This window comes from Salmo salar, chromosome ssa03, assembly GCF_905237065.1.
Source record: "Salmo salar chromosome ssa03, Ssal_v3.1, whole genome shotgun sequence".
Lineage (NCBI taxonomy): Eukaryota > Metazoa > Chordata > Actinopteri > Salmoniformes > Salmonidae > Salmo > Salmo salar.
Window position 1 is genome coordinate 37,458,414 of NC_059444.1, and position 12,443 is coordinate 37,470,856.

General features: G+C 44.5%; 1 protein-coding gene and 1 pseudogene across 3 annotated transcripts; one reads left to right on the forward strand and one right to left on the reverse strand.

Annotated features, from left to right (window-relative positions):
* The first annotated feature begins 30 nt into the window (after positions 1-30).
* LOC123741638 (uncharacterized) lies at positions 31-7,342 on the forward strand. 3 transcript variants are annotated; one of them, XR_006769127.1, is made up of 4 exons: positions 31-130; positions 4,994-5,282; positions 5,417-6,209; positions 6,245-7,342. XR_006769127.1 is itself a non-coding variant. In XM_045714801.1 (3 exons), exons 1-3 carry the CDS (start codon positions 34-36, stop codon positions 5,571-5,573), a joined length of 543 nt encoding a protein of 180 aa, XP_045570757.1. In that variant the 5' UTR covers positions 31-33; the 3' UTR covers positions 5,574-7,342. The 3 variants fall into 3 exon arrangements, 1 of the variants encoding a protein (XP_045570757.1); XR_006769128.1 differs by having other exon boundaries at positions 6,350-7,342; XM_045714801.1 differs by having other exon boundaries at positions 5,417-7,342.
* A 731-nt stretch (positions 7,343-8,073) lies between these two features.
* Positions 8,074-11,646, reverse strand: LOC106599939 (protein lifeguard 3-like; annotated as a pseudogene).
* Positions 11,647-12,443: the final 797 nt, after the last annotated feature.

Consider the following 12,443-nt stretch of genomic DNA (forward strand, 5'->3'; position numbering starts at 1 on the left):
TCCGCTAGGTGGCAGCAGAGGGCCGTAGAAAGCATGAATGACGCTTTGCGCATGTCCAAGCCGACCTTACTTTTACGTAACAAGATGGCGGCGCCCTGTAGGAAGCTTGCGAGGTCGGTGATGTTTAAAGGTATGTTTACTCTGAACAGCTTAAAACCACCTTTATTTCGACAAAACTCATAAACAGAGGGTGTCAGCAGTTTTTAGGGGCAAAACTGTTCCTCTCCTTGTCTGGTGGTTTGAAAACAGGTCAGATGAAAATATCAACACAACGGGTAACTTCTACAAAGCTGTGAACGATTTGAGAGACAAGGCAAAAAGGGCCTCCTTCTACGCCGTCAAAGATGAACATTAAATTCGACATCCCAATTAGGATGTGGCAAAACATAAGTCAGTTATAGAACCGAGTGCCCTCTGAGGTCTCGGGCATAGAGAGCCTATAGAATTACAAGAGGGGATATCCTAAACCTTAACATTTCCGTAATGGGGCCAAAATGGTAGCTATCTTGGTCTGGGAGAAAATCAAAACCAGTCTTAAATACTGTCATATAATTATATATACAGTTTACATGGGTTTTATACCAATTTTCTGTATAAATAGCCTTTAAAATGCTGTATCTGTAAACAGACCATAAATGTCATTGTATTTTCATGGAAAGCTGTGAGTGCTATTATATGATACAATATCAGTACTTGGTGCATGTACAACTTGTCTAAGTCCCATTATCAACTGATTGCAGCCAGTGTATGGCTGTGGGTTGACTGTATTGCTGGAATGGAATGTTGGCATATTGGCAGTTAATTTGAAAAATATATATAATGGAATCATTCCTCAAACTGTCTGGCTAGCTACTTAATACACATACAGTGCAGATAATATCTCATCACAGCACTGACAAATCACGGTTGACCAACATGGCTGACCTTTTGACCATCATAAGAAGGTTCATGTCCTTTCTAGTATTCAAATTCGTAATTATATGGGTCTGGGGTCCTCTCACCAACCAAGAATTCACAAAATGGGACAAACACCAAATTCAGACTGCATGCAGAATTCTGAAAAAACATCCTCTGTGTGCAATGTAAAACACAAAATATTGCAGAATTAGAACAATACCCGCTAATTATTAAAATCCAGAAAAGAGTTGTTAAACTCTAACACCACCTAAAAGGAAGTGATTCCCAAACCTTCCATAACAAAGCCATCACATACAGAGAGATTAACCTAAAGAAAGAGTCCCCTCAGCAAGCTGGTCCTAGGGCTCTGTTCACAAACACAAGCAGACCCTACAGAGCCCCAGGACAGCAACACCATTAGACCCAACCAAATCATGAGAAAACTAAAAGATAATTACTTGACACATTGGAAAGAGCTAACTAAAAAAACAAAGCCAACTGGAATGCTATTTGGCCCTAAACAGAGAGTACACAGTGGCAGAATACCTGACCACTGTGACTGACCCAAAATGAAAGAACGCTTTGACTATGTATGGACTCAGTGAGCTTAGCTTTGCTATTGAGAGTTCACCGTAGGCAGACCGAGAGAGAAGACAGGCATATGTGCCCACTGCCCACAAAATTTGGTGGAAACTGAGCTGCACTTCCTAATCTCTTGCCAGATGTATGACCATATTAGAGATGCATATTTCCCTCAGATTACACAGACCCACAAAGAATCGACAGTTACTAACCTCGATTTCGACTTCATTTCTGACTCAGCTGTTCCTTTGTTCATTCCATTGTTTCATGGGCTACCAAAACGCTGCAGGCGTAGATGCAGCAGACGAGCCGGCATCCTTCTAAAACTGAGACGGAAGAAAATATCGACCGGCACTTCCCTATGTTCTATTGGCAAATGTCTAGTCACTCGAGAATAAGATAGGAGACTCTCAAACTAAGCTCATCCATCAGAGACTTAAAAAGCTGCAATATTATATGCCTTGCAGAGATGTGGCTGGATGACTGTCACAGCAAATCTAATTTTATTGGTCACATACACATATTTACCAGATGTTATTGCGGGTGTAGCGAAATGCTTCTGTTCCTAGCTCCAACAGTGCAGCAGTATGTCTGTTAAACTCTGTGGTTTCTCCATGCAGTGGCACAATTGGACGAAGGCGGCCATGGGCAAGTCCAAGGGGGGAGGGGTGTGCCTCTTCATAAACAACAACTTGTGCGCTGTTTCCATTGTGAAAGAAATGTCGAGCTTTCACTCACCTGATATAGTATACCACATGGTAAGCAGCAGGCTTTTATCTACCAAGAGAGTTCTCATCTGTAATTATCATGGCAGTCTACATCCCTCCGCAAGCCAACACCACTTTGGCACTTAACGAACTGCATGGGGTCATAAACAAACAAGAAACCGCTCACCCAGAGGCAGCCTTTCTTGCAGGTGGAGACAGTAACGTGGGGAGGACTTAAAACCTTTCTACATCACTTTTACCAACACGGCTCCTGCGCCACAAGGGGCGCTAAAACTGTGCAACACTTTTATTCTACCCACAGAAATGCATACAAGGTCCTCCCTTCGGCAAATTTAATCACGACTCTATTATCTTGCTTTTATTTATTTATTTTAACCGAAGGTTAAATCAAAGGTCGAGTCATGCGTCCTCCGATACATGACCTGCCAAACCACGCTTCTTAACACCCGCCCGCTTAACCCGGAAGCCAGCCGCACCAATGTGTCGTAGGAAACACTGTTCAACTGACGACCGGAGTCAGCCTGCAGGCGCCCGGCCTGCCACACGGAGTCGCTAGAGCGCGATGAGCCAAGTAAAGCCCCCCCCAGCCAAACCCTCCCCTAACCTGGAAGACGCTAGGCCAATTGTGTGCCGCCCTATTGGACTCCCGGTCACGGCCGGTTGTTACACAGCCTGGGATCGAGATGAAGCAGACACGAGGATACAAGACTGTTTTGCTAGTACAGACTGGGAAATGTTCTGGGTTCACCCGATAGCATTGAGGAGTTTACCACATCAGTCACAGGCTACATCAATAAGTGCATAGACCACGTCATCCCCACAGTGACTTTACGAATGTATCCAAACCAAAAACCATGGATTACAGGCAATATCCCCTCTTGGCTAAAAGCTAGAGCTACCGCTTACAAGGAACAGGACACAGACGCATACAAGAAAGCCCATTACGACCTCCGACGAGACATCAAACGTGCAAAAGGACAATATAGGAGGAAGTTGGAATCATATTACACCGGCTCTGACACTCGTTGTATGTGGCAGGGCTTGCAGACGATAATGGATTACAAAGGGAAACCCAACCGTCAGATGCCCAGTGATGCAGAACTCCCAAATGAGCTAAATACTTATGTTCGCTTCAAGGAATACAACACTGAGTCATGTGTGAAAGCCCCTGTTGTTCCGGGTGACTGCGTGATCTCACTCTCCGTGACTGATGTGAGTAAAACTATTTAACAGTTTGACACTCGCAAGGCTGCCGAGCCAGACGAAATACCAGGGCGCGTTCTCAAAGCAAGCGCAGACCAGCTGGCAAGTGTCTTCACTGACATTTTCAATCTCTCCTTGTTCCAGTCTGTAATCCCATGATGTTTCAAGCTGACCACCATTGTCCCTGTTCCCAAGAACTCCAAGGTAAAATGACTATCGCCCTGTAATTAATTAACAATTGCATTTCACACTGCCCTCTCCCACCTGGATAAGAGGGGAAATAACTATGTGAGAATGCAGTTCATAGACTACAGCTCAGCATTCACTGCCATACTCCCCTCAAAGCTCATCACCAAGTTGGGGACCATGTTTCTGAACACCTCCCTCTGCAACTAGATCCTGACTTCCTGACGGGCTGGCCCCAGGTGGTGAGGGTAGGCAACAACACCTCTGCCACGCTGACCCTCGACACGGGGGCCCCTCTGGGGTTTGTGCTTAGTCCCCTCCTGTAATCCTTTTCACATACGACTGCGTGGCCACGCACAATTCCAACACCATCATCAAGTTTGCTGACGACACGACAGCCTGATCACCATGGAGATGAGGCAGCCTACAGGGAGGTGGTCAGAGAATTAGCATTGTGGTGCCAGGACAAGAACCTCTCCCTCAACGTCAGTAAGACCAGGAAGCTGATTGTGGACTACAGGAAAAAGGGGAGAGCATGCCCCCTATCCACATTGACAGGGCTGTAGTGGAGGGGGTCGAGAGCTTCAAGTTCCTTGGCGTCCACATCACTAAGGACTTAACAGTGCACGGCAGTGCCTCTTCCCCTGCAGGAGGCTGAAAAGATTTGCCATGGGTCCTCGAATTCTGAAAAGGTCCTACAGCTGCACTATTGAGAGCATCTTGACTAGCTCCATCACCTCTTAGTATGGCAAATGCACCGCAAATTGCTACAGAAGGTAGTGCGGACAGCCCTGTACATCACTGGGGTCGAGGTCCCTGCCATGCAGGACCTCTATATCAGGAGGTGTCAGAGGAAGGCCCGAAAAATTGCCAACGACTCCAGCCACCCTAAACATAGACTGTTCACTCTGCCACCGTCCGTTAAACAGTATAGAAGCATCGTCTCTCGAACCAACAGGCTCCGAGACGGCTTGGGGGAAAAAGCTATAAGACTGCTAAATAGTTAATTAAATGGTTACCTGAACAATCACAAGACTATCAGTGAGCTCCAAAACTATTGGGACAGTGACAAATGTTGTTTTGCCTCTGTACTTCAGCACTTTGAATAGTCATTGCATGCTATGAATATGGGACCAAATACTAAACTTTTTACTACTTTAATACACAAATTAATTTGTCCCAATACTTTTGGTCCCCTAAATGGGGGGGGGGGGGGGGGGCTTATGTACAAAAAGTGCTGTAATTTCCAACCGGTTCACCCAATATGGATGAAAAGACATCGTCTCATTTTTTAATTTTTTTTTTTTTATGTGTACTCATCGTCAACATCTCTAACGCAGGCAGCTGAAGCTGAAGGCTAGAATTATTTGACCTGACCAATACTCTCACTGTTTTAGGTTTGTGTCAGATTCCAGGCCGGTCACTATGGACACAGAGGTGCCCGGTCAAGTTACAGGCTCTGAGGTGCATTCCTCCCCGGTGTCTCGCCCGACTCTCCCGGCCACTGACCACCACCAGGTCGACACTGATCAGCACCAAAACAGAACAGCCGAGAAGCACCGATCAGCAGAAAACGACTGACACGCAGAAAGAGCAAGAGAAAGAGACTGAGGAGGAGGAGGAGGGACCAGTGTACATCCCCACGAGAAAGGCCAAGAACCCCATGATGAAGATCGGCTATGCCTGGTGAGAGACCCTCTGTTCTCTAGCGTGGTTTACGTTCCGATTTCTGTTGTAGAGAAACAGCTGACAATTTGATATTGTATTCAGGTGAATAACCCCCTTGATAAGTTCCCATTCTCTTCCCCCTCTCTCCATAGGATGATAGGTCTCCCTGCAGGTATAATAGGGTTCATCCTGACCAAGAGAGAGGTGGATAAGAACCGCCTGAAGCAGCTGAGGATTCGCCAGCGGATGAACCGGTCCAATGAAGGAGAGTACGAGGGCAGCCGCTACCGCAACAACAGACTGGACTGATCCCAACTACATTGAGAAGATGTGTGTGTGTGCGTGCTTGAGTGAATGTGTATGTCTGCAGCTTGTGTGTGTGTTCACTGCCTCTGCTACCGTTGGACTGACGAAGCCTTAAAAAGAGACTGATGTATACAGATTGAAAACAGTTGTTGAGAGACACCCGTACTACTTTGCTCGGTGTTCACACCTACAAGAATGTATATGAATCAACTGTAAACAAGTCCATGAGGATCACACAGACTGTCTGCGCGGGTCAGTATAGGATCCAGAGTTCTTCCTATGTCGTGACCTTATCAGGAAAAACGCTGGCCATGTCAATTCTGCTACATTCAACAGACCTTTTCTTTCCAGATTTTTCAAACATGCATCAGTAAGTACACCCTGCAAACTGTGTTCCCATATGATTTCTCTCAACAGTCAATCATTTAATATCAATAGTCTAAAACTTCCATTCTTCTCATGTGGTAGAATAGAATCTTGTATTTTAATGCTTTGAGATGTGAATTTGGGCCTTTTCTCAGTGTTCTGCTATGTCATCGAATGTTCTGTTCTGAGGGTTCTAAACACATTCGAGTCTAGAACTGTATGTTCAAGCCAGTACATGACAATAAGGCTAAACATTTCACAATACTATAATAGGTACACTGTATGTGTTAACAACAATACTATAATAGGTACACTGTATGTGTTAACAACAATACTATAATAGGTACACTGTATGTGTTAACAACAATACTATAATAGGTACACTGTATGTGTTAACAACAATACTATAATAGGTACACTGTATGTGTTAACAACAATACTATAATAGGTACACTGTATGTGTTAACAACAAATACATCAGAAACAGTCATCGCATTTACATAAAATGAAAATGAATTTACATCTATAAGATGGCATCACTAAGACGAGACCATTACCAAACGGCGTATCAAAATCACGCCAGTCAGCCCAGAGCTTTCGCTCATGATTACCTTGTTGTTACCTATGTTTAAATCATAGAAAAGCATCAGACATGCAGAGTAAAAATAAATACAAAAAAGAGCAGCGGATAATTTATCCAGAGTGGGTGGAGGAGGTGAGGCCAGACAGGGTAGTCATCTGCTCTTACTCCTGTGCAGCACTGATGAGCTTAAATTAATATGTGTCTCATGTATGTATGTATGAAGTTTTGCAGTGTTTGTATAAGGTGAAACAGATGGGGGGGTATTTGTGATGTTCCTCTGGGTACCAGCTCATGTGGGTGTAGAGGGGAACGAGGAAGTGGATATTATTGCCAATCAGGCTCTTAAACACCCTAATGTTGAGATGGAATTGTCAATTAGTAAAGCAGAAGCTAATGGATTAATAAGAACAGTGGTTAAAAGTAAGTGGCAAGAGTTGTGGAACAGGGAGAGTAAGGGAAGACACCTTTATAAGATTCAGGAAAAGGTGGGGGCAGGGAGGTCCTCAGGCCCGAGAGAGAAGGGAGGAAAGTGTAGTCACAAGGCTAAATAGTGCATTGAAAGTGGTGGGGAAACATCCGACTGGGAGGTGTGATCATGGTCAGGAAGGAGATGGAGACAGTGGAACATGTTCTATTTCAGTGCCAGAAATATGTGAGAGAAAAGGAGCGATTGCCATTAGATTTGAGGGGTTGAAGAGCCTTCATTGTCTCTGGTCCACACTCCAGTCCAGTTGGTGCCGGTAATGCACCTTAAAGTTGGTTGCCAACCGCCATATGAAATCCACAGAAGAAGAAGTAAAAATAAAACCTGTCTCTACTTTGATGTTGCCTCTATCCATGTCTCATAGCAAGATTGATATCAGGGGACCCTTTTCCCAGTACAAGACTGAGATGCGCACAACTCTTGGCAGCAGTAAGAAAGCAGTCGCCATCTGCGCCTATTCAACATAGTATAGATTTCCGCTATAAACAAACTAACTTTTTGGGGTTCTCATGCGCTTACAATAATGTTTTGATTCTTGCTTGAACAGTCGCTAAGATTATATTTGGTTGTGACCTTTGCAAAATAACTTTTGAATGCTACAGTTGTTAGCTAGAATTCTAAAACTCATTGGTCGTGGTCCCGTGTGGCTCAGTTAGTAGAGCATGGTGTTTGCAACGCCAGGGTTGTGGGTTCGATTCCCACGGGGCACCAGTACGGAGAAAAAAATGTATGAAATGTATGCATTCACTCCTGTAAGTTGCTCTGGATAAGAGCGTCTGCTAAATGACTAAAATGTAAATGTAAATGATATAGGCTGTAGCAAAAGCTAGCCAAAGAGCCATTTTACTGGTGGAAGTGTTTAAGTATAGTGCAGTTGATTTGCGATGATGACATAAACATCATATTAAGCAGGACATTTATATGAGCCTTAAAATCCAATTGTAATCCAAAAGTAATTTGATATGCACTCATAAGCAAAATGTAAATATAGGCTTTTTTTCACCGCAGTGTTGCCCTCGGCAGACAATTTATTTTTTCGGAAAGTACCTCACTATTCCCAGCTCATTGTTTCAAGGGGAGTCTGCACAGATGAGCTTCAGCAGCCACAGGAATGTCTGGGGTGCATTCCAAACAAACAGACACACCATCAGCCCTCAAATTAAGTGGACACTTCTGATGACGTGTCAGACGCGTTTAGACTTGCAGGGCGAGGGAGAAAGGAATTCATTTTAAATGGCCCGCCCTTTCCCGGAAATTCGTCACTCGTTCGTCCCACTACGATTGTGTTTTCAGCCACTGGTAGCTTGTGGTTGAGAATGGGGGCATGCCTGGCCCTCCTTTTCCTGTGGTCATTATATTCACTAGAGCCAATTATGATTGCATGTCTAATTATATTAACTGTATTAATAAACGCCTACTGTAGCTTACTAACGTTAGCCTGCCTAGCTACTTCTGAAGAAGGAAAATGTTTTATTTCTACAATTTCCAAAAGCTAACCAAACAAAAACATGACTTTTACGAGACGTTTGTGCATTAGTAGCACCATTTCTAACTTATTTACATTCATTTTACTTACACTTGTATGTTGACTCCATATTGATGTTGAGGTTTTAAGTTTTGGCAGACTTTTCTTAGCGGATGTACAATCATCGTGAATTGAATTATGGGGCGTTTCAGGCCCGATGTGAACATAATTGTACACTCGCACACTCCATTAAAAACGAGGGCTGAGGGACTTACATTGCAAACTTCCCATGCGTGGCTAATCATTTGGACCGACGACAAATATGGCCGCGAGGATTCCCCCAAGGGCATAAGGCGAGGGTAAGTGGACGAGGGTGTGTCTTTTGAGTTTGAAACGCAGCCCTGTGCGATGTCGACGTAGATGGAGAGTGCTGGAAACACGTATTCCTCCGGGCTGATGGAGTTCTTCCCTTTGCCGATTTACAGATGCGTGTGGTATGTCAGAAACTACGCACAGCAATATAGCAGAACTATAGCTGTAGGAACTATTTTGGCCTGTTTCTGTGTTGTGTATGTTATCCTTCAAGGGTTATTTTAACTTGTTTTGTACACTAGAGGGCACTTTATTTTGGGGTCATAGGTCACATGTATATAGGTAACCAGGAAGGGTTAGCACAGGTGAGAGGTTCTTACCATATCACAGATACAGCTTATAGAGTGCTTCTCTCTGCACCTTTTGAATAGGAATCTGTTTTGTAGCTATTTATATTTTATATGCGCAATATATGGGAACTTTACCCAAAAAGAGTAACGTTTGGAAAGCTGATTCTTGACACCGCGTTATGGACGGCTTTCTCTTGTGGCAGTGACTTATTGGGAATCGCCATTACAATAGCAGTAATATATAAATAACCACAGTAATATATAAATTACCACAGTAAAACTGCTATTATAAACTGGGTGGTTCGAGCCCTGAATGCTGATCGGCTGACAGCTGTGGTATGAGACCGTATACCATGGGTATGACAACATTTATTTTTACTGTTCTAATTACGTTGGTAACCAGTTTATAATAGCAATAAGGCACCTCGGGGGTTTGTGATATATGGCCAATATACCACGGCTAAGGGCTGTATCCAGGCACTCCACGACGAGTCATGCTTAAGAACAGCCCTTAGCTGTGGTATATTGTCCATATACCCCCCCCCCCCTTGTGCCTTATTGCTTAAGTATATCCCACTAGCAACACATCAATACAAACAACAATGTATCAGAAATACCATCACTACAAACCTCAGCATATCAGACATATATTATACATATTATATATGTTATAGGAAGAAACACATGCTCATACAGTTTAAGTGTTTCTGTTTGTACTACATCTTACTACATCTACCTGTGTTTTATCCTCAGTAGTGTGTAGACTATGGCTCCAATGGCCGCATACACCATGTGAAGCCAAGGAATCTGGCCAGGAGGAGACGACACCATTAGAAAACACTGAACCATTGCGGTAATACAATAGTAATGGTAAAAAAAAAAAAAACATGACTCGGCATCAGCGGAGGCTGGTGAGGGGAGGACGGCCCATAATAATGGCTGGAATAGAGTCATTGGAATGGTATCAAACACCTGGTGTCTAACATGCAAGCTCACATATGTGAAGGAGAGCACAATGGCTGTGATAATGCCTGTCACCATGACAACGACCCCCAGTACACAAAATAGGCTTGTGCATGAGGTGAGGTCCACACACATACACACGCACCACAGGAGGTTGGTGGCACCTTAATTGAGGGAGAACGGACTAATGGTAACAACCGGACCGGAGTTGGTGGAATAGTATCAAACGCATGGTTTCTAGGAGTTTGATGGCATTCCATTTGCGCCGTTCTCCTCTTACCTTGGTCTGGAAGCAGAATACTGTGGTGGTGATGATGCATACGATGACCGCGATGCCCAGAGCCAGAAACACTGCCTTAGTATCATAGAAACTACACACAGAGCAGAGACGCACACACGGCGACAGACAGACGTTACTACCGCACTGTGTGTGTGTGTCTGTCTCACCTGGATATGGTCCCTGTCATGTACAGTAGGACATGGCCAGTGTCTGTGCAACAGAAAACACAGATCAATATAAACCACAGCAGGCCAGCACAAACCACTAAAGTCCATCATAGACCAGTAAAGACCATTGTAGACTATAGACTAGCCTGGACCAGTACAGAATAGTGCTAGTTACTTACAAAGGTGGGCAGCAGGAGGACTTTCCGTGGGAATTTCCTCCTAAAGACAGGCAAGAGGCCACGTTAAGGGCAGCACTTTAATACAATAAAACTCTATTGTCAACTATATTGTAAACTCTATTATTAACTTTATGGTCAACTTTATTGTCATGTTCTAGAGGTGATGTTCTTTAAGAAAGAGACTCACCTGGGTCCTTTACGGCAGACCGGCAGAATGTGAGTGACGATATACACAGTGCTACAAAGGCATAGGTCAACACAGCTGTCAATCAAACAGCACAGCCAAGACATAGGCCAAGCACAGCTGTCAATCCAACAACACTGTAAAAACATAGGTCAGTACAAAGGGATAGTACTTACAATGACAACCAGTAGACGGCTGGGTTTCTGATCACAAACCGCTTTACAGAGTCACTGCAGAGAAGAGTAACTCAGTTCAACACACGTGTGCAGTAACACAAAACCACTAATACACAGACATACCACAGTCATAGTAACACACACACTGCAACGAGTGCGACAGTGATGAGCAGCTGAGATGCCAGAATCATATACACCTAAGAGAAAGAGACAATATTATACTATATTATAAACTGGGTGCTGATTGGCTGACAGCCGTGGTATATCAGACCGTATACCACAGGTATGACAAAACATGTATTTTTTTACTGCTCTAATTACATTTGTAACCAGTTTATAATAGCAATAAGCCACCTCGGGGGTTTGTGGCATATGGCCAATATACCACGGCTGAGGGCTGTATCCAGGCACTCCGCGTTGTGTCGCGCTTACAGTAAGAACAGCCTTTAGCTGTGGTATATTGGCCATATACAGTACCACACTCCTCGTGCCTTATTGTTTAATTTTATCACCTTGTGTTTGTGTGTGCTTGCTTGTTGTGCTGTCTCACCTTTCGTATGAAGGCATGTCGCACTTTCAGACTGTCGAAGCTGCATGCCGCAAACCCCTCCCCATCGCCTGTGACATCAGCAGAAACCTCATTAATGACATTGTAACATCATCAGAACACAAGACTGGTGATCAACTACTAAAGTATAACCTTCAGTATCAAGGATTCGTATTAATCTGTGCAAAAGAGCTTATTCGGCAGTAAGAGAAAGCTCAGAATAAGCCCCAGCCAGGTGAGAGAGGAGGGTTCAGGCTTACCGCACAGTGCACTGGTTGGCATTGTAGGAGTAGTGATGCGGGGCATGGGTGGTATTGTGGGCTGGGTGTGATACCCTGGTGTTGGACCACCAAGGTGAGGCTGGCCTGGGTAGGTCCCAACGGGGTACCCTGCAGGCTGACCGGGGTATGGAGGACCATGGGGACCAGAGGGGTAGGGGGCAGATGGCTGGCCTGGTGGGGGACTTCCATAGGCCGGGAAGCCGTATGCAGGAAGAGGGGAGTAGTCACCACCTCAGGGGCCGTAGAGGTGGGTACTAGAGTCATCAAAAACCCGGGGGGAAGTCAGACCGCTGCATACCGTCTGGGAGGAAATCAGACCGCTGCATACTGTCTGGGAGAGAGACAGAGAAGGAGTGAGAGAGAGAGAGTGGTTAAGGTTACCCCGAACTAAGAGAGGATTCTTATAAGTTAGGCTACTTTCTTTCGCTAAACAAGAAAAATGAAGTACTGTATACAAGGAGTTTAAAAACATCTCATTGTAAATTCGGAAATAGCTGAGCCTTTACTCTCACTGCATCCTAAACATTCACACACAC

Bases quoted from the DNA above. Each gene is read 5' to 3' on its own strand.
- LOC123741638 (XM_045714801.1), top strand. From the start codon at position 34: ATGAATGACGCTTTGCGCATGTCCAAGCCGACCTTACTTTTACGTAAC. The intron at 131-4,993 runs GTATGTTTACTC...TCACTGTTTTAG, and splicing joins GAGGTCGGTGATGTTTAAAG to GTTTGTGTCAGATTCCAGGC. The intron at 5,283-5,416 runs GTGAGAGACCCT...CTCTCTCCATAG, and splicing joins ATGAAGATCGGCTATGCCTG to GATGATAGGTCTCCCTGCAG.